General features: G+C 32.7%; 3 protein-coding genes and 2 pseudogenes across 5 annotated transcripts; 1 reads left to right on the forward strand and 4 right to left on the reverse strand.

The window, feature by feature from the left end:
• Positions 1 to 963: 963 nt before the first annotated feature.
• LOC107430790 (NADPH-dependent aldo-keto reductase, chloroplastic-like) lies at positions 964 to 3,869 on the reverse strand (annotated as a pseudogene).
• LOC107430805 (NADPH-dependent aldo-keto reductase, chloroplastic) lies at positions 3,808 to 7,586 on the reverse strand. Its single transcript, XM_016041667.4, has 7 exons — positions 7,374 to 7,586; positions 6,728 to 6,778; positions 5,760 to 5,836; positions 5,548 to 5,635; positions 4,961 to 5,236; positions 4,547 to 4,795; positions 3,808 to 4,216 (listed from the first exon to the last, which is right to left on the reverse strand). The coding sequence occupies exons 1-7, from the start codon at positions 7,491 to 7,493 to the stop codon at positions 4,130 to 4,132; spliced, it is 948 nt and encodes a 315-aa protein (XP_015897153.2). The 5' UTR covers positions 7,494 to 7,586; the 3' UTR covers positions 3,808 to 4,129.
• Positions 7,587 to 9,361: 1,775 nt separating this feature from the next.
• LOC107430806 (NADPH-dependent aldo-keto reductase, chloroplastic) lies at positions 9,362 to 12,175 on the reverse strand. 2 transcript variants are annotated; one of them, XM_048463875.2, is made up of 8 exons: positions 12,019 to 12,175; positions 11,732 to 11,924; positions 11,591 to 11,641; positions 11,321 to 11,397; positions 11,088 to 11,175; positions 10,501 to 10,776; positions 10,129 to 10,356; positions 9,362 to 9,830 (listed from the first exon to the last, which is right to left on the reverse strand). In XM_048463875.2, exons 2-8 carry the CDS (start codon positions 11,849 to 11,851, stop codon positions 9,744 to 9,746), a joined length of 927 nt encoding a protein of 308 aa, XP_048319832.2. In that variant the 5' UTR covers positions 11,852 to 11,924; positions 12,019 to 12,175; the 3' UTR covers positions 9,362 to 9,743. The 2 variants fall into 2 exon arrangements, with proteins under 2 accessions (XP_048319832.2, XP_048319831.2); XM_048463874.2 differs by having other exon boundaries at positions 11,732 to 11,927.
• Positions 12,176 to 12,878: 703 nt separating this feature from the next.
• LOC107430808 (NADPH-dependent aldo-keto reductase, chloroplastic-like) lies at positions 12,879 to 15,116 on the reverse strand (annotated as a pseudogene).
• A 240-nt stretch (positions 15,117 to 15,356) lies between these two features.
• Positions 15,357 to 20,014, forward strand: LOC107430797 (uncharacterized). 2 transcript variants are annotated; one of them, XM_048463878.2, is made up of 8 exons: positions 15,357 to 16,009; positions 16,313 to 16,703; positions 17,053 to 17,122; positions 17,444 to 17,499; positions 17,657 to 17,732; positions 17,858 to 17,894; positions 19,333 to 19,447; positions 19,531 to 20,014. In XM_048463878.2, the coding sequence occupies exons 2-8, from the start codon at positions 16,423 to 16,425 to the stop codon at positions 19,766 to 19,768; spliced, it is 873 nt and encodes a 290-aa protein (XP_048319835.1). In that variant the 5' UTR covers positions 15,357 to 16,009; positions 16,313 to 16,422; the 3' UTR covers positions 19,769 to 20,014. The 2 variants fall into 2 exon arrangements, with proteins under 2 accessions (XP_048319835.1, XP_048319834.1); XM_048463877.2 differs by having other exon boundaries at positions 15,358 to 15,839.
• Positions 20,015 to 21,332: the final 1,318 nt, after the last annotated feature.

Here is a 21,332-nt window from a genome sequence, read left to right on the forward strand (position 1 = left end):
AAAAGATGAATAAATTAAAGTCAGTTTTTTTTTTGGGGACAAAAAATTAAAGTTTCAGTTTGATAAAGCTGTTAGTTTTTAGTTAAATAATAAGATTACCAAAAAGATTAATTTTAATAGTTAAGCATTTTTATTTTATTTGTCCTTATGAAAATATGAATAGAAGGATTTTTGATAGAATACAGATTCGAATCATATAAAATACAGAAAAATTTTAGAAAATCTCTAATTAAGTAATTTGTTTAAAATAAAAATAAAAAAATTATTATTTGATATTTTTTTTTATTTTTTAAATTTTTGATTATTTAAAATGTTTAATAATTTATAATTACCATTAATTAAAAAATTATATAAGCAAATTGACACTGGTTAATTTATTTTCCCCGTTACTTGTTTTAAATTGCTGCAACAGACAAGGATATGTAACTCGTTCACTGTTGAGTTCGAAAAACATGCAATGTTGACTTTAATGGTGTTTTCTAATTATTTATCAAAAGCATAATAATTAATTAATTTGTTCATATGAAAACGGTCTAATGGCAATATTTACATTATTCCAGAAGTCATTTAAATTTAGTAACCCATTATATTATTGGAATGAATATTTCAAGCCAAAATTCATGTATAAACCCAAGAACAAAGGAGAAAAAAAAAGAAGAAAAATTTGCCAATTCAAAAACCCAAATGTAATCACAGGGAAAAAAAAAAAAAAAAGAACTCCATGTGGAAGGGCATCAATGATATTCCTATGTACTACACGATGCACAACATAGAAAAAGGAAAATAAATGATATCACAGATCATATACAAACATATTCACCGAAACCAAATAGACAAAAAGGGGTAGGCAAATTTGTTCAATCCTTATGATTATCGGTTCGTCCAAAAGCTTGAGCTCTTAATGTCCCTATTATTATCAATTTAAGGAAACACAAACATTACAAGTAATCAATTTAGGTAAATCACAATTGGACATATTCTTCTTTAGGGTCTTTAAATGAAGCAAATCATTCAGTAACATCTGCTATATGTGCTGAAATAAAACCCCCACTTTATTTCACTTTCGGAATTCACCATACCAAAGCTCCTCAATGGACAAGTAGACATCGTAAGTATCATGAACAAATGAACAAAGGAGGCCCCTCTGATTAGTCTTGCCTGCAAAAATAAAAAGCCAATTTAACAGTTAGACAATCAGGCAGTGAGACTCTAAATTACCTGAACATATTAATCTATCACCAATTGAATATCCATCATTGTTATGAAATTCCTAGACTTTAGTTTAGTGATTCAAGTCCATAATTCACAATTAAACGAATTATAAAATGTGGGTATTGAGATCATATTAGATAAGAGGTGGCTATGAATTTTAAAGGTGGCGAGTCTTTGCTGCACTAGCAGCGGCTATCACTTTAACTAGCTGTAATATAGCCATTTCAAGTATAGTAATGGTAAGGATAGCCAAGGAAACTACAACTCGCCTGCTCGGTTTCATTGAACTTGGCCAATAAGTCCTCTTGTATAGACCAACGGAAAACATCCAAGTTCTCCTTAGCCTTGCTTCATTTGTACTCTTAGGTAGAACACCACGACCAGTTTGCAGGCCCAAAAGAAGTGTGACTTGTGCAGGAGTTTTGCCTAATTTCTTTGCCACCGTTTTAAGAATTGGATTCTGAAGGACATCGCTTTTGATCCAGATGGTGCTAGGAGAACCCAAATGGTGTATAACCCTATTAAAAGAAAGATAAAACAAGCATCAGAATAGCTCTTCAGTTTAAAAAAGCATCAGAATAGCTCATATAAAATTTATAGTTATCTCAACATGAGAGGTAATACTAAAAATTCAGCAACCTAAAGCAGGTGAACTTCTTTGTTTTAGCACTATTTCAATCATTTTAAGTGCCAACACTAATAAATTAAATAAATATATACACAATCACAGATAGGTGATCTATGGTTTTACAGAATGAATATAGCTTGGTCTGCTACCATGAAGGATGACATTCCACCTGTTGACAGCAGAAGGTACACGTGCAACATATAGCAAATTTGCCAGCTTCTTTGTAGAAAAATTGCTTACACCAATAGGTCGAGCCTTACCGGCATCATAGAGTGCTTCCAAAGCTCTGCAATTGCCTGGCATGTCTGGTCCGGTTCAACAACATTTTCAGGCTTAAGCCTTTTGATCGCTTTTTAAACTTTACTGGCCAGCGGATCTTCAACAGTAAAGTAGGCTCGCTTCAGTTAGAGTTGAATAATAACCTCGGTATTAAAGTACAAGAATTCAAGAAGATGATGCTACTTATTTATAATTTTCAACAAATAATTCGTAGCTAGTAGCCTAGTACAGGGAAATGTGAGTTGCCTACAATTTTAGTTTGGATAATTATAGCAAGCAACTAAATATCAATATTCTGCCTTTTACTTTTTTACTTTAAGAAAATAATAATAAACAATAAAAAAATCAAACAGAATGTCATTTTTTTAACGAAAATTTTTTCATTGTATATGACCTAGCACAGTTTCATCTATACGGTACTTGTATAAAAAGGTAAGCCTAAAAGACAACCTGGAGATGAACTTTGAACAGGAAATACATACAAGGTACAAGTCGACTTAATCAAGCTGAAAGTTTTGCAAAGTCTTGCCCAATGCCTCTGGCTCATCCTGTGGTGAATGATCAGTACACCTGCAGACATATGCTTTTCGAAGGTATCCAGCACAAAAGCACCATTGATTTAGAATACAAGGGTAACTCATGTTGTGATTGCTCAAGATAGTTGAATAAGTTAGCATTAAATTAAAAACAAACCAAAGATAGTTGATTAAGTTAGCATTAAATTAACAACGAACCAAAGCTTCTAGGTAATCAACAAATCCTCATGTTTAGCCTAAGGTTGGTCTCTCTCAGCTTGCTTGGCCTCCACGGTTTCTATTTTTGTATTTTTGTATTTATTTATTATTTAGACGAAAACGTGGGTCGTGGCAGAGTTCGGAAAAGATGAGCCAAAAAGAGGCTGTAAAGAGGTAAATTCTCCCCCCAAAAAAAAAATAATAATAATAATTTAAGTAAAAAAATATTTTTATTTTTTGCTAAGAATATTATTTAAATTTTTTTTTTTGGTGTTTATGTTATTTAAATTATTATATATCTATGAAACTTTCACATATTTATTAATTAAACTTATTCTAACAACTACTTAATTAAACAGAGAAGGTTTGGTAGAGGGTTTAAGACTAGGATTGGTCTCTCTCAGCTTCCTTGGCCTCCACGGTTTCTACTTTGTATTTTATATTATTTAGACAAAAAAGTGGAACAGCCCGGAAAAAGATGAGCTAAATCAAAGGTAAATTCCCATCTCCACCCAAAAAAAAAAAAAAAGGGGGGGGGGGGGGGGGGGGGGGTAAATTCTCCCAAACAAAGAAAAGAAATTAAATTAAAATAAATAAATAAAAAAAGAATTTTGTTTTTACTAAGAATATTATTTAAATTATTAACATCTATGAAACTTTCAAATTTTTATTAATTAACTTATTCTAACAACTCCTTAATTTTCTCTCGTTAACTTTGATTAAAATTTCCCCAAAAGACTACCGCCAGATGTGACCCGTTCAATGTCGAGTTTGAGAGTGTTCCCAAATCATTAGGCAAAAGGAATATAATTATTATTATTTTTATTTAGTTATTATATTATTTTATTTTATTTTTAAAGACCCGTCTCCCGCCTTTTAAGTTACACCAGCTTTTATCGTTGTTATTGCAAAGAATTTTTGAGGCAAGATCATGTATAAACCCAAGAAGAAAAATAGACCCATCCAAAAACACCGTTTTTTAGTTTTAGATAAAAACAACATACAATGAACTCCATTTGGAAGGGGATCAATGATATTCCGTCCTATTTAGTATTTTACTACACAACAAAGAGAAGGAAAAAAAAAAATTAATAACGCAGATTATCTGTCCAAAGCCTTAAGTCTAATGCTCGTCTATTTAACAACGAAACACTTAGTAGGTGAATCCCAATTAATCAAAACCCTCTAAAGGTCCTCAAATGAAACAATTTATCCAGTAGCATTTGTATTTCCCGCTTCCTTCGTTCCCAATCGATAAAGCGCACATATTTCACTTTCAGATTTCACCATCCCAGAACTCCTCAAGGGTCCTGTAGACACCATAAGTATCATGAACAAAGGAAGCCCCTCTGATTAGTCTTGCCTGCAAAAATTGGATATCACTTTAATAATCAGACAATCAGGCAGTGAGACTGTGAATTAGAAGAATATATTAATTTATCACCAAATGAATCTCCATCAACATAGTTATGAAATTGCTAAACCTTAGTTCAGCAATCCAAGTCCATGATGACCAATTACAAAAAATATAAAATGTGGGAAATGAGATCATAATAAGAGATGGCTATGATTTTATAGGTTGTCGTTACTGCACCAGAAACAGCTAAAACGTTGTAGCTATCACTTAACTAGCTGTAATACAGCCTTTCCAGGTTTAGTGATTGTAAGGATAATTACAGGAACTAATACTTGCCTGCTCGAATTCATTGAACTTGGCCATTAAGTCCTCTGGAATAGACCAACTGAAAACATCAAAGTTCTCCTTAATCCTTGCTTCATTTGTACTCTTAGGAAGAACACTATGACCCATTTGCAGGCCCCAACGAAGTGCAACCTGTGCAGGAGTTTTTCCTAATTTCTCTGCCACTGTTTTAAGAATTGGATTCTGAAGGACATTACTTTTGATCCACGTGGTGCCAGGAGAACCCAAAGGCGAATAACCCTAAACAAGCATCAGAAAAGCTCATATAAATTTTACAGTTATCTCGACATAAAAGGTAATATTAAAAGTTCAGCAAACTAAAGCATGTGCATCTCTTTGTTTTAGCACTATTTCAATCGTATAAGTGCTGACACTAATAGATTAATCAAGTATATGAACACTCACAGATAGGTGAACGCCACTGGTTTTACAGAATGAATGTAGCTTGCCCTGCTGCCATGAGGGATGGCACTCCACCTGGTTGACAGCAGGAGGAACACGTGCAACATCTACCAAATCTGCCAGCTTCTTTGTAGAAAAATTGCTTACACCAATAGCTCGAGCCTTACCAACATCATAGAGTGCTTCCATTGCTCTCCAAGTGCCTGGTATGTCTGGTTCAACAAGATTTTCAGGCTTGAAGCCTGTTGACCCCTTTTTAAACTTTACTGGCCAGTGGATCTTCAACAGTAAGCAGGCTCACTTAGTTAGAGTTGAATAATAACCCAATATTAAAGTAAAAAGTTCCAGAAGATGGTGCTACTCATTTACAATTTTCAAAAGAAAATTTATAGCTATCAGCCTATTACAGGGAAATGTCAGTTACATACAATTTTGATTTGGATAATTACAGCTAGCAACTAAATATCAATGTTCTGTATTTTACTTTCCTACTTAAAAAAATTAAACAGAGCACCATTTTCTTGAAAATTAAGCAGAAAAAATTTTTTTCCAATAAAATTGGAGATGAACTTTGAACAGGAAATACATACAAGGTACAAGTCAACATAATCAAGTTGCAAGTCTTGCAAAGTCTTGTTCAATGCCTCTGGCACATCCTCTGGTGCATGATCAGTATTCCTGCAGACCATATTCTTTTAGAAGGTATCCAGCATAAAAGCACCATTGGTTTAGAATAAAAGGGTAACACATGTTGTGCTTCCTCAAGACAGTTGATCAAGTTAGCATTAAATTAAAAACAAACCAGAGCTTAGAGGTAATCCACAAATCCTCACGCTTCACCACACCATCTTCAAATAGCTTCTTTAGAACGGAACCAATCTAAGAGAAATAAAAACAACATTAGTTAAACACTGAAGATAAAAAGTCCTGCCAAAAACTTAAGCATTTCGAGCAAAGAGAAAAGAGAATGATGTTATCTTCAACCAAAAAATAAAAATTATAATATAAACTAGCACATAAGTAAAAGGAAATCATAAGCGCCGAGCCACCATCTAAATATCTGCATATAGTCAGACCAAAGAGTAACACTACGAACAGCCCTCCTTCGTGTTTATTGCTACCGACATCCGATTAACAATGCAAGACAACAAACGAATGAAAGCAGATTACTAAGTTGCTAAAGAACAATACAATATCCAATTCTACCTTTACCTTATCTGGAAGCCCAACATGTTCTCAGATAAAATTTCCACATAATGTGTCTAATTTGAAACAGGATCAAGAAGTAATAAAAATTCCAGAAACAAAAGAATATATAGCAAATAAGTGCATCAGTGGAAAATAATTTATATAATATATACAAAAGTATGTATATATAAACGATTTTTACTTTGACAATGGTCCAGTCTCACTGATTGATATGGGTATCCTATTCTGTTTTGATAGATATTATTTGTTAGTACAAGAAAATAACAAACCCCACAGTGCCAGCATCTACTACATAACCAAAAAAGAAAATAACATGAAGGAGTCATCTTATGCAAATCAACTAATCCAGACACAACAAGAACAGAGATCTGACAGAATACAGCAAGAGATTTAATCAAAATATTACTAGTTTCTCAAAGCAATATTAAGTCCCTAGCAAATAAAAAGAAAACAAATTGGTTACTGCTGGTTATGCTTGATGTGAAATCATTAACTTCTTTTTTCTTGGGGGGAAAAAAATAAAATAAAATAAAAGGCATAAACTGGTTTACAAGTATTTACCTCCTTCTCATTGCCATAAACTGCAGCACAATCAATATGGCGATATCCAGCCTGCAGTGACAAAGATACATATTTGGTTAAGCACTATCCTATATTGAATACTTTCTAATAGTAAGATATAAAGCCCTTTACAAATACAATGATAAATCTAAAGCCTAAATGCCAATAACGAGAAAGAGAAGTTGGATTTCTCGTCTTTAAGGAAATTGACTTCGCACTGCTCATATAGAATCAACCAAAGTTTCTTAGAAACAAGTAGAAAATAATTTAATTCAAAGGAAACTTGCATCCTAAACTATCAAAGAAATTCCATTACGGAAATTCTGATCAAACATTTTCCATTAATAAACACTACAAAATCCATTCTCGAGGCAAAAATTTTACGAGTTTCAAACAATTTTTACCTCAAAAAAAAAAAAAAAAAAAAAACTATGCGGCATCTATTTTAAACTAGATTATATATATTTTTTTTTTTTAAAAAAAGAAAAAGGAAGCTAGAATTTTCTAGCGCAAAAGATTCAAAATTCCTCACGCATTACGCTAATAAGCAACGAGCTCACGAACGTTCATAACTCAAAAAGAAATCAAACAGCGATTTCTCAAACACCTAAACCAACAAAAAGAAAGAAGTGAAAAAGAGGTAGACCTTGATCGCAGCAGCGACGGCTTCGCCGACCACACCAGGGCTCGATTGCCAGGTCCCCAACCCAACAGAAGGAATCTTAGCGCCTGTGTTCAACTCGAAAAACCTAATTTCGTCCGCCATTTCCAGAAAACTCTCGAGAAAAATCGTGGTCTTTTCGACGTAGAGTTGAAGTAGCCGAGGGGGGTTAGAGTGTTCACTGAGATGATATTTTTGTGCCTTTTGCCATTTATAAAAAGGAAAAATAAAAAGGTACAGTTGCCCTGTGTGGCGGGAAAGATGCTTCTTGCTCTTTCCGATAAATGCCACGCGTCCCTCTAGATTCGACCAGGACCGTTTACTTCTACGACAACTCCATCATTGTCGTTGAAAAGCCAAATCAGTAAGCGGCAGGACTTTGGACCCCACCCTCGTTAATGCACAAGGGCGGTCGGACGGTGGGGGCACGTGTTTTATTTCCAAATAAACTGGGGAGCTTACCAGCTTGACGCAAATACATCCGGTCAAAAAAGTAGTTTTTTTCATTTTATTCTGTTTTTTTATAATTAAAAGTTTGACTAATTTATAGTTTAGCAGTAATTATCGACTTTACATAATGTGGATTTTTGTGACTCAAAAGTTTTGCCTAAACAGGCACCTTCTCTGTTTCGCAATTGCAGATTCGGCCGGCCGGCCTAAAAATTGAAATCAATGTACTTTATTGCTTTTTGCTACTTTTTCCAAATTGACAACAATAATTGCGTTCCCCCACGTTAACTAGCTTTTGTTTTGTTTTGTTTTGTTTTGTTTTTTTTTTTTTTTTTTGGGTGATAATCGGTTAAAAATATGTTGAAAATCAGAAAAGGAACTGTTTCAAAAACAAAAAACAAAAAAAAACAAAAAAAAAAAAAATCGGAAGCGGATATAGAACAGAAAACCAAAAACAAAAAATAAAAAAAAAAACAAAAATAAAAAAACGGATGAATAAATGATAAAGATTCTAGGGAAAAGATCAAGAGGTTCTTAGACTACATTTTTCACAAAATTTCTCTATTGGAATTTTAACAGTGGTGAAAATTAACTGATTAGGATTTTCACGATTCATTTACAATTGTTATATCTTGTTTGACATATAAATAAAATTCTACTTATGGAATGTTTGGTAAAAAAAAAAATATTGAAAGAAATCAGTTTTTTGGAATTTAATTTTTGAGAATGAATATTTTAAAATTTTTTTTTATAATATTTGGTTAATTATAGAAAAAAATAGGACTTATAAATAATTAAATAAATTTATATATTAAAATTAAAAGATAAAATTATATTTAAAAAAATATGTAATATCAATTTCTCAGAAAATTTTAGAACGACATCTCTTTAATAAGATTCATTTTCCCTATCAGTTTTCTATATTACAAGATTTATTTTCTACGGGATCCACAAATTTCTTTTTTTAAAAATTATCCAAACAGAAAAAAAATTTAAAAATTATCCAAACAAAAAAATATTTAACTTTTCCAAAAAATTTTATATTCCCACTAACTTTAACATTACCTAAACACCCCATTAAGGAATTTTATTGTTTTTTTCTTTCTACGTGTTCTTATAATGAAAATCTTTGGCTATTTCTCTCACTCTCTATCTTGTACATTTGTGATATTATTCAAAAGTTTTTGTTTTTTTGTAATAAATATTGGTAAGGAAGGGTTGGTGGTAATGTAATTATAACTCCTATTTGATTATTATGCCAATAAAAATCTATACTTTTTAAACTTTTTCAAAACACAACACTTGCTTGGTTTTTATTCTAATCCACTTCAAAAGTTTGAAAAGAATTAATTGTTAGATAATCACTAGCAACTTTTCTTCAGATTCTGTAAATAAATAAGTTATCTCTCAATCATATATAATTTTCTATAATCAAACAATCGAAACATTTTTTTTTTAACCTTTCCCCATTAACTCTCCTACTACCAAACATAGCATAAAAGAATCTTTTGTGCAAAATAAAATAACTGAATCAGTATGCATTATTAAGACTAGAGTTACACTGCTCTGAACTCTAAAAATTGACAAATGTCCAGTTGCCTATTCAATAGTCAGTACAATAACAGTATATATTTCGTTGATTCATAAACATTTAGTTAAAAAAAAAAAAAAAAAAAGTAACATAACTTCTAATACACCATCCTGCAATGTCACCCTACATGGCCTGCATGATGTGATTCTTCTCCAAATGATGCATTCCACAAATGCTCTTGTCTTTCAAGCTTTAAAAGCATAATTAATCTGAAAAAACAAGTATTGTATGTAATTTAGGTTTAGTACATATAAATAACGTAATATGCACTCAAACAAGCTAGATGCTTCTTAAGCATCTTGTCTGTTCAATGTTCACAACTCGCCGTCCCATAGTTCTTCAAGAGTCTTGTAGACACTGAAAGTCTCATGAACAAATCCAGCACCTGTAATTAGCCTTTCCTGCACACCAAGAAAAACACAACAAATCACAGAGTAAGTAAGCTAAATGTTCTTTTGGATAACAATTGGTTGGAATGAATATTCACCAAGTGGAAGCATCACTATCATGTAGATTACTATGGAAATGCATGCAGGTGCTTAATTGTTAATTAATCCAATGAAGTAGTAGACGTTACAAAACCAAACTTCCTCAGATGGAAGTTTATATCAGATGCCCAGCATGGAAAGCAGAATCAGAATGGATGTAGTTTTCCAGATAAACAGATCAGAGACAGGGAAAAACAGGAAAGATACTTGCCTGCTCAATTTCAGAAAACTTGGCAAACAAGTTTTCGGGTATAGACCAATCAAAAACATCATAGTTTTCCTTAATCCTATCCTCATTTGTGCTCTTAGGCACTACACTATGACCCATTTGTAGTCCCCAACGAAGAGCCACTTGTGCGGGAGACTTGCCCAATTTCTCTGCTATATGTGTCAAAATTGGATTCTTAACAACGTTACTTTTACCCAGTGGCGAGTAACCCTGAAACATCATATTCATTAACATTTTAAAGAGTAATCAGTGGATGGTCTGTAAGAAAAACTCAATAAATTGATGACTACACTCTGCTTTTATGGAAAACTTAATAATATGATCTGTAGCTTTACTCAAAATAATCATACTCACAGTCAAGTGAACTCCCTTAGATTTACAGAATGCATGTAGCTTTGGCTGCTGCCACTTGGGGTGGCATTCCACTTGATTAACAGCAGGAGACACGCGGGCAACCTCTAATAAATCTCCAAGCTTCTTTGTAGAGAAATTGCTAACTCCAATAGCCCGAGCTTTACCAGAGTCATAGAGCGCCTCCATTGCTTTCCAAGTACCCGGCAAGTCAGGTTCTGTAAGGTATTCAGGCTTATAACCAATTGAATCCTTTTTCATGCTGACTGGCCAATGGACCTAAACAAATCATGTGACAATTAATTAGTGCAGGATGATAAAATAAATACTCTAATATTGCAGAATGAATTTGTCTCTAAAAGGAATCTTTTTAGGCTAAAACTTTCATGCACTTTCAGTTCTACTGTTCCATTGGACTGTCTTGTTTCAAATCTGCAACAAGTTTTATATATATATATATATGTATGTATATATGCATGTATATATATATTTGTAGTGTGTTGAAGCTCAAGCTTTCTAAAAATTTATAGGCATAAAACTAGATCTACATGCTTATATCAAAGGGTAAACTCAAATATAACAAGCAATACCAAATACAGATCCAAATATTCAAGTTGCAAGTCTTGCAAAGTTTTATCAAGTGCCTTTGGTACATCTTCCGGTGCATGATCAGTACACCTACAGATAATTGCAACTTCGACATTCAAAATAATATAATAAACCATAAATCCCCAAATGGTAAAAAAAAAATACTTATAATAATAAATTGTTTATGAAAAATTCACAGATTTCAATTTCAAAACCCATATAATTCGAAACAAACCAGAGTTTTGAGGTTATCCATAAGTCCTCACGCTTCACTATCCCATCATCAAACAGCTTCTTCAGAGCACAACCAATCTACATTTTAACAAAGCAAAATTGGTTAACAACAAGTTTTTAATTTCCAAAGCTTTGTTCTAACCGAAAATTACAGACCACCATACCCAGTATTAGACCATACCCAATATTAGATTATATTTCAAAAAATAATTTTTTTGAAAAAGAAAAAAAAAAAAAAACCATTAAACATGGATTTACTGTTGGGAGTTACCTCCTTCTCATTACCATACATTTGAGCACAGTCAATATGCCGATACCCAACCTGCGTTTACAGAGCAATAGAGTCAGACTTATCCAGCACCGCTGAGCTTGAACTTTATACAATTTGAGAAAAAAAAGGGATATTTATCACCTTAATAGAGGCGGTGATGGCGTGGTCGATGACACCAGGTTCGGCCCTCCACGTTCCCAATCCGACGGAAGGGATTTTAGCCCCTGTGTTGAGCTCAAAGAACCTAATTGTTTCCGCCATCCTTTTTTCTTTTTTTTTTTTTTTTTTTTTTAATTGAATCAGAGATTCAGAAAACCAAACACAATTCCGCACACTGCTGCAAATGTATTTTGAAGGAATGAAAAACAAAAATTAATATTAAAAAAGCAAAAAAGTGAAAGAGGAAACCCAATTGCTTATTTGCTTACTTTTCCGCCAGAATATGTGATTCATCGTTCTCGAGACTTTTGTAACGTTAACGGCTCCATGCAGGTGTATGGTTAGGCTTCCTGGTCTCCTCCATCATTATGTGGCCCCTGTATATTGGTCTGTTTGTAAAATGTCCGTTCCGTTATCTCAGATTTTTCTCATTATTTTTTAGCTAATAGTTCTCATCAACGTTTTTCATTATTTTGATAATTATAATAATTTTTTTATTTTTTATTTTTATAAAGATTGCTTTACCATTATTGCCTAGATTTTTACTACTTGCAAATATTTTTATTTTTGAAACACCTGGAAATTAAGCAAAGAATTTTAGCATTTATTTATTTATTTATTTATTTATTTGATTTTATCTTGGATCCACCTGGAAATCAAGGATAGAGTTTTAGATTCGGACGTTGTTGCATATAATGGAAATTCTATATTTTTACTTTAGGTAACGCCTGTCAAGAGGGAATCAACTGCATATGATATGCTAGAATTGGGAAAAAGCTCCATTGTCATTATACTACGGGAATTGTTTGTGGAGAATCATTTCAACTTTGGTTTGTGTTCCATAGATTAATTATTCTAGCATAGCTGAATAGAAATGAGAAAGCATAATTAAAACGTCTTGAAATATATTTTTGTTTTCTTTGAGCGATTCTTATGAATCAATAGTAAATGAAGGCTATAGGATCCACCTTTCTCATACTCATAAGGTAATTAAATTTGGTTTAACAAATAATGTAGTAGAATTTTATTTGATTCATTTTTCATAAATTTAAGATATAATTTCTTATCAACTAATTGTATACTGTTACATCATTTAGTAAACAAAATTTAGTGATCCTTGCAAAACTCATTCGCATAACTAGAATGATCAAATTAACATTGAAGTGCTAAATGTCCAAAACGTGACTCGTTAATTCCTCCAAGCAAGACAAAAAGAAGCTAAAAGATTACACTGATTCTAAATGTCACCAATTATATATTGAAAACTTGCCTTTCAAGTCATCATTTCTGCAATATCAACATGCACCGCATGATTCTCAACATGACAAATCACTCCTACTAGTTGGAGTTATCTGGCCAGGATTTATTCCACAACGCAAAAATCCCAAATAGGGAATTCTAACCAGAAATAAAATGAGAAGCAATAGTATTAAAGAACTGAGCGGACGAGGAAATGCCAATCTCCAAGCCTAAAAAATGTGTAAGCTTTGGCGTGGGACGTGCTTACACCTTTGTTTAGGTTGGAAACACATTCCACTGATATAGAGATTTCCACAGCTGGGAATGAGAGTTCCAAAAAAACAATTACAATTGTTATGTTTTTCACACTCCCAGCTCAATCAAAGGATGGAGAGGGAGAAGGGGAAAAACTATAAAGAAAAATATATATATATATATATATATATTTTTGACTAAACAAAGAAAGTATAATCTAAATATCAATCTGCCAGACTGTTCCAATCTGGTGTAAAAAGCACATGGTAAAGTTATTGGTAATTGGTTCATGAACAAGCTAAATGCTCACAACTCACCATCCCATAGCTCTTCAATGGTTTTGTAGGCACCCAGAGTCTCGTGGACAAACATAGTACCCTTAATTAGCCTCTCCTGCACACCAGCAAAGGATCATAAAATCATTCAAAAGAATATAAAGACTTCACTTGAAAACCAATTTGGCTGTATCAAATTTTTATGAAGTGGAAGAAGAGCCCATCACCATATAATAAATTCCATAAGAAAGCAATAACTTTTTATAATTGTAAAATCCAGATAGACGCTTGAGTAATTTAAGCGTATCTGGAATTAGAATTGTTTGAAGTTTGATGAAGTGAAAAATAAATGAAAGAAGAAACTTGCCTGCTTAATTTCAGCAAATTTGGCAAACAAGTTTTCAGGTATAGACCAATCAAAGATATCGAAATTCTCCTTAATCTCAGCCTCAATTGTGCTCTTAGGAAGTATACTGTGACCCCTTGGTAGGCCCCAACGAAGAGAAACTTGTGCAGGAGTCTTGCACAATTCCCTTGCTGCCAAGGTTAAAACTGGATTGTTTAAGACCTGAGCCTTAGCTTCCAAATTTTGGGATCCCAATGGCGAATAGCCCTGAAATGGTAATAATAAACTTCTGGTGTGTTATGTAAAGCAATAGAAACTCAGCTTGAACCATTTTTGAACACTTGCCACTGGTCTAGTTCATCACTGCAAGTTTACAATGCAACTCAAGTTTTTCACTATTACACTTACAGATAAGTGAACCCTTAGATTTACAAAATGCATGAAGCTTTTTCTGCTGCCATATAGGGTGGCATTCCACTTGATTAACAGCTGGAGGTACCCGTGCCACATCTAACAAGTCTCCAAGTTTTTTGGAAGAGAAATTGCTAACTCCGATAGTCCGAACCTTGCCAGAGTCATAAAGTTCCTCCATTGCTTTCCATGTACCTGGTATGTCATGTTGGGTAAGGTCTTCAGGCTGAAACCTTACTATAGGCCCTTTTTTCACACTGACTGGCCAATGGATCTAAAACAAATTATGCGTCATTCATCAGCATACAAAAAGTGTTAAAATGCATTTACATATTAGTAGCAACTAGCAAATTAAGCTTCCTCATAAATTTTCATTCTTTAATAATTTCTTAAAGGCAGTACAAACTAAAACATATTAGTAGCAACTAGCAAATTAAGCTTCCTCATAAATCTTCCAAATTTTGGATTATTTATAGAGGGGAATTAGAGTTACCTTCTTCTCATTGCCATACATTTGAGCACAATCAAAATGCCTGTATCCCACCTGCACTGGCATATTTTACGGACTATATTCATGTAACACTGTATTAAAAAAAAATTAAGATAAAAACACTTACAAACATAGACGATTATACCTTAATGGCAGTAGTGATGGCGTTTTCAATGTAATCAGGATCGACATTCCAAGTCCCCAACCCAATGGAAGGAATTTTAGCCCCAGTATTCAACTTGAAGAACCGAATTGATTCCGCCATTGGAAAGTTTCACTGTTGACTATAATTACAAATAAGAAAATAGAATGACAGAATATATTATTGATTTTGTTTCTAAGTATAAATCATTTATATGATGTGTGTGTGTGTGTGTGTATAAAAAAAATAAAAAACACTAATAATTCTTATGATGCCAAATTTTCCTTCCCTTTTTCTCTGTTATGTAATCCTTCGGCATTTTCATAAGCAAACTAAAAACACTGCGGAATCTGATCATTACAATTTTAAGACAGAGTATACATATATATATATATATATATAGATACTAAAAAATTTGCAAATTACTTTTGTGAGAATAACGTAACGATAAAATGTAGAGGGAGAAAAATTATAATACTCTCGGAGTACTAAGCCTTTAGATACTCCTTCCATTTATTTTATGCCATTTGGACTACTCATCAGCAAACAATCTAAACACCTCTTCTCTTTCTTCCCACGGGAAAAATAAAAATAAAAATAAAAATAAAAACAGAGTTAGAGACATGAAAGCCTCCCAACCAACCTTTGGAAAACCAAAACTAACCTTTGGGTAACAAAAGCCAACCCAGATCTTTGATTATGGCTTTGGGTTAAGTTATAAATCTCATTTTTCATGATTAAGTTTTCTTTTTTCAACTTGGTGTCGGACTCTTGGAAAAGTGGAGCTGTGCCTATAAATTTGAGAGAGAGAGGATTGATTAGTATTTCAGATTGCCCAAAATTGCAACGGAGGACTTCAGATTGGATATTGGTAACGTTGAAAGAAATTGAAGCGTTTACTTCTGTATTTGCTAAAGCTCGTCAACACTCAGGCAAGAACAATTCTTGTTAGGCTGTTATGCCCGATATTTTTGGTGTTTTCTGTCTCTCTCTTCTCCATTATACGCCCTGTTGATTCAAGATTTCATAGGATATCACCGTTCAAGATCGGTTCTTTTTTTTGACTAAAAGAAAAAAAAAAGATTGGTTTTTTCTTACCCAGGTATTGGCATTTTTACAAATTGTCGTTTTTCATTTTGTTTTTCCAATTGGGTATTGATATATTCTGTTGGACTGCATCATTTCTTTGCTTGTTTGATTAATTTTTTTTTTTCTTTTGGTGATGTTTTAACTTTTTTATGGATTTAATGATTTGGGTTTTAAAATTCGTGGATTTGGGTTATTGTTTTGTTATCATTATTAAATTTGCTATCAATAGACTTCCGTAAACAGTTTGCAATGATGATGGGTTCAATGTGATTTTATTTTTTACTTTTTTATTTTTCTTTATTTGTCAAAAAAGCAGGGTTTTGCTTCTTGGAAACAACATTTGAATTGAAAGCATTTTCACTTCCAACATCCAACTGCAGCACTGCAAAAAGACCCTAATTAAGCCTTGACTCTGCCTTGGACTGGATGGATAAGGTAGTGGAAGAGGTAGAGAAGGCAAAGAAGGAGTGGGATGAGACTTACTCTAAGGTGGTGGAGCAAATAAAGGCAATAGAGGGTTATGCAAAATCTGTTGGGGTGGAGAAGAAAGATTCACTACCTAGAATGAATGGTCTTGCACAAGATGGCTTGGCTTTGCTTAATTCTTTGCAGTTTAAGCTTGATCTACTTGCCCCACAGTTGCCCACTGACGAACAGGCCAAATCTGCTAAGTCGTTGCTTGAGTCTTGGAAAAACCAATCCCAAAGGTAACACTCCCTCTCTCACATTGTTTATTTGCCTGGAAATGGATGAAAGTGAGTAGAATAGTTCTGCAGGAATACAAAGAAAGAAAAAGAAATTGTGGAAATCTACTTAAAAGAATAAATTGAGATTAATTAAGTAAAATTTTTTATTGTTGATTAATTTTATTGTCTTAGGCACCAAAAACAGAACATATTTATTAATTGTTTATTATTTTTCTTTTAGTTACCAAATTAGAAAACAAACATATTTGCAGTCTCTTTTTTATGTTACAGATATATGCCTCCCCCCCTTTTTTTTTTAACATTTTTTTCTTGGTTATGCTTTTACCAATTGTTTTGTAATCTTGATTAGTTTGAGGTTGAGTCTAAGGAATGCCAATTTACAAGCAAAGGCTAACATGAGGAAAGCTGCTCAGGAAGAGGTAATAGTCTTCTCTTTTGGCAAATGTTTAGGCAGTTTATTTTTTTAGAAATTACCTCATAAATGTTATCTTGCTTATTCATGTAATCCCCATAGCAATCATTTTCCTGCAAATACTGCCCTCCAATTTTGACGCATACTTAGTTATGTTCTACCTTTCCTTCTTACAAAGAAGCTTAAGAGGTTTATCATGTATGCATTATATATACATGATGTTCTTTAGAATAAGTTTTCTGATTAAAAATTGTAATTTAATATTAGATAATTTTGACCATAAATTTTGGAGTGAAACTGTGATTTAGCATGACTGTTGTAAGTGCAGAGAGAACTTCTTCTTGGTGGTGGAGGAGAGTCCACAATTCGCAGACGAAACTTACAGTATGTTGTTCCTCTTACCTTTTGCAAATGACATTCATTTATGCTCCATCCAGTCCACAGATTTTGTGCATTCTTTTAACTCTGGGAATTCTTTGTTGAATATTTTTTCCTACATTTTGCTGAATTTTGCTTTAAATCTGTCATGATTGTTTTTCAGGACAAAGGCTGGTATGACATCCGCTGCAGAAAGCATCACAGAGAGCCTTCGACGTACACGTCAACTGATGGTTCAGGTTAGCAACTGTATTTATTTTCCCTCTTTTCTTATTTGCTTATTTTACCACATATTTTTTATGAAATTATATTGTTATTACTTGGCTGAACTGAATTTTCTCCTTAAATTCGTTTGTTCATGTAGGAAGTGGAAAGAAGCGCAAGCACACTCATGACTTTTGGTAAGTTATAGTCATTCCTGGATGTTGTTTAAAATCTTTCCCTACGATAGAGATATGAAATACTCTTTGTTCTGCGCCCCATTTTTGGTGACATGTAGTTTGTTTTGTTTTTGGTTTTTTAATCTTGTCTGTTCTTTTGGGATGTACTTGGTCTGGCTTTCCTATATGGTACATTTCCATAGTTAGACAAGTGAAAGTTTTGAGCACACAGAATAAAAGAGCAATAAATCTGAAGTGAGGTATTCAAGGGATTATAGAATAATGAAAATCTATTGTCTTACCAAAACAACCTTCAATATACCATCAAGCTTATTGATCTCTCTTTTTCTTCCTTGGTAAATTGTTTATTGTACTCTCAAGGAAGAAAAGATTAAACTATTAATTTATATTGATATATGTAAGCAGCAGAATCTTCACCATTTCTTTGTTAAGGGAAAGATTTGGCTTTTGTTTAGAATGTAGTTGCACTTAAAATATTACCTCAATTAGTTAAGATTATTTCCTATCTTTCCTCTCTTTTTTCACAACAAACACTGTGATTTTAACACCTCACCAGTTTTCTTAACCTTTTCGTTTCACTCTTCTGCTTAAGCAATCAACCACTGTGTTTGATTTAACATAAGCTGTGAAAATTTAGATGCTTCCATTCAATTCCAAGAAAATTAATTTTCTGGATGACAACATCAGAATGCCAAAATATATTGTCCTGCTAGTGGCTTTCTTTTAGGATAATGCAACTGGCACAACAAGTAATAAACAACTTCAAGTTCTAATTCAATGAAGGGCCATGACAGAGGATACCGTTTTATCTAATCTATTAAAAGTAGGGTGTTAGTGGTCACCATGGGAGATGGGTTTCTGCACCCAGCTTTGATGTATTATAGGTTGTGGTATGGTGATGGAAGTATGGAGTTTGCTGTGTTTCAAGACAGGTGGATTGCAGTTTGGCTATGGAGGTCAACTTCAAACCACCAAGGCTTTTATAATTAGTTCTTGGTCTATGATCATTGTCTGATGGCAGTTCTGTCGACTGGTTATGTGGGGCATGTGCAAGGGAAAGCTGGATAATGGTGTCCTGTCTTCCTCTCATAATTCGCTGACAATACTCTGTAAAAAGGTTTCTGTACTGCTGAAGATGTTACTGATGGACCTTTTTAAGTCCTCTAACCCAATTTTTTCTTTATCTACAATTTAAGAACCTATTGATCTTTAATGCGTGCATTTAGTGGTACCAAATTGAGACAGTTTAAAATATTGTATATGACCTCAAAGAGCTGGAACTCCATAATTACTGCGTTGGTACATAAGTCATGTATTGGTGTGTTTGCAGATGACGTATGAGACTCATTTTTCCATTTGTTTTCGAGACTTGAGCATGGTGTGGGTCTAGACTTTGTGTCCTAATAGTGGATGTGTGTTTTTATCTTTGGATTCACAGACGAATCAACAGGAGTTTTAAAGAAGGCTGAAAGTGAATACAAGGGCCACCGCTCGTTGTTGATGCGAACCAGAAACCTACTCTCCACGATGCAACGACAAGATGTCATGGATAGGTATAAGAAAGGAAGGATTTCCTTTCTGTCTGTACTAATATATGCACATCTGCTGAATCTAATGATGGAATTCTTGCTTACAGGATCATACTTGCAGTTGGATTTTTCTTGTTCGCTTGTGCTGTTCTTTATGTTGTTTCGAAGCGCATCGGTATACTAAGATTGCAGAGGACTGTCACGGCTGCCTTTAAGGCTGGTGTCCGACAAGCAGATTTTGGACGTAGACCTGTTGAAAATGGTGTAAATCCTGCGCAGATTCTTGAGAATGCGGTTCATAAGGTGGAAGTTCCATTGGAAAGAGCTATGCATGATGAACTTTGAAATATTGTATTTTTTTTTTTCCCCCTATATTACAAATGTATTATTTTTTTCTAATGGGGTATTTGGATAGTAATAAAATTAGTGAGAATTTAAAATTCTATAGGAAAGTGAAATTTTCTCTAAACATTTGTGGATCTCAGTGGAAAATAAATCTCGTAGTGTAGAAAATTAATAGGGAAAGTGGATCCTATTAAAAATGTGTCATTTTAAAATTCCCTAATAAACTAATATTATGTATTTTTTTAATTATAACTTTATCCTTTAATTTTAGTATATAAATTTATTTAATTATTTGTAAATTTTATTTTATTCCATAATTAATCAAATACGATAAAAAGAATCCCAAGAAAATTTATTTTCAGAAAACTGAATTACAAAAAATTGAATATTGTTTATTTTTTGGTTTCAATTTCCTCCATTTTCTTTTTACAAGGGAAAATTTTTTTTTATGGTGATCTTCGACCAAAGTTCCAACTTCCAACTCTTGCAACACCGAAATGCATAATAAATGTTGTCTTTAATACGAAACTTTAAATGGTATGCTGATTATTATCATTATAATATGGGTAAGTTATTACACATTGAATTTTTTGGTTTAATATTTTATGTTGAGGGTATATTTGCTTGTTTACCATTATCTTTTAACAATTCTAAAATAATTTTTTACAGTTTCATTCTTTATATACTACCGTTTAAATGTATAAAAATTATAAAGTTACTTAATACAATATTATTTATTTCTAAAATATCTAATCATACCATTCCAAAATTGCAATCTTTTACAAATAAATTTTTTTAACAATTCTAAATTGACTATATATGATCCCATAAAAATTAATTTTACTAGACTATTCTTCTCTTCTTTTTTCTTGTTTTGAATTTGGGTTGGTTTTCATCTTCTTTATTTTTTTATTTTTTTTAATCATTTTTCAATGGCATGACGTGTTATTTATTTGAAAGGAAAAAACCAACCATCAAGAACAATGGAGAATAGCTGGCGACTGGGATTGACATAACTTATGAACATATTTGGAATATTAAATTTTTTTAATCCAACAATTTCGTAATTTTTTTGTGAAGTATATTTTTAAATGATTCGATCATAAAATTTTTTATAACTAAAAATGTTCAGTTGTAAACTTCTGAACATATTAAAGCTATTCAATTGTATATTTCTGAACATCTTCAAAATTATAACTTATTATTTTGAAGCATTTAGTCATAAACTTCTGTTCAAATTTTCAAATGTTAAGTTGAAATTTCTGAAAGTTGTCATTTTGTTTAGTTGTATATTTCTGAACATATAACTCTACATGGGTACAATTTTAGATGCTAGGTTGTAAATTTTTGTGTAGCTTTAAAATGATTACCCTGTTTGTTGTAAATGTATTGGCATAGTCACCAACACATTCTTATCAAATACTTCCATTATCTATATCTTTTCATCCTGCATATATTTTACATTCAATTAGATGTAAACCTTCAATAATTAAAAAAAAAAAATTGACATATTTCATAATGTACGATATTTAATATCTATATATACATATATAATGTTCGACAG

The sequence above is a fragment of the Ziziphus jujuba genome, chromosome 6 (assembly GCF_031755915.1).
Source record: "Ziziphus jujuba cultivar Dongzao chromosome 6, ASM3175591v1".
In the NCBI taxonomy this organism is placed as follows: domain Eukaryota; kingdom Viridiplantae; phylum Streptophyta; class Magnoliopsida; order Rosales; family Rhamnaceae; genus Ziziphus; species Ziziphus jujuba.

What these genes read in the sequence shown, in the direction of transcription:
- LOC107430805 (XM_016041667.4), bottom strand. Translation starts at nt 7,493, where the DNA reads ATGGCGGACGAAATTAGGTTTTTCGAGTTGAACACAGGCGCTAAGATT. An exon ending in TTTATGGCAATGAGAAGGAG is followed by an intron (nt 5,837 to 6,727) that starts GTAAATACTTGT and finishes TATTTCTCTTAG; the next exon opens with ATTGGTTCCGTTCTAAAGAA. An exon ending in AGTTCAATGAATTCGAGCAG is followed by an intron (nt 4,217 to 4,546) that starts GCAAGTATTAGT and finishes CAATTTTTGCAG; the next exon opens with GCAAGACTAATCAGAGGGGC.
- LOC107430806 (XM_048463875.2), bottom strand. Translation starts at nt 11,851, where the DNA reads ATGGCGGAAACAATTAGGTTCTTTGAGCTCAACACAGGGGCTAAAATC. An exon ending in CCATCACCGCCTCTATTAAG is followed by an intron (nt 11,642 to 11,731) that starts GTGATAAATATC and finishes CTGTAAACGCAG; the next exon opens with GTTGGGTATCGGCATATTGA. An exon ending in AATATTTGGATCTGTATTTG is followed by an intron (nt 10,777 to 11,087) that starts GTATTGCTTGTT and finishes TGATTTGTTTAG; the next exon opens with GTCCATTGGCCAGTCAGCAT.
- LOC107430797 (XM_048463878.2), top strand. Translation starts at nt 16,423, where the DNA reads ATGGATAAGGTAGTGGAAGAGGTAGAGAAGGCAAAGAAGGAGTGGGAT. An exon ending in GGAAAGCTGCTCAGGAAGAG is followed by an intron (nt 17,123 to 17,443) that starts GTAATAGTCTTC and finishes TTGTAAGTGCAG; the next exon opens with AGAGAACTTCTTCTTGGTGG. An exon ending in CGACAAGATGTCATGGATAG is followed by an intron (nt 19,448 to 19,530) that starts GTATAAGAAAGG and finishes TCTTGCTTACAG; the next exon opens with GATCATACTTGCAGTTGGAT.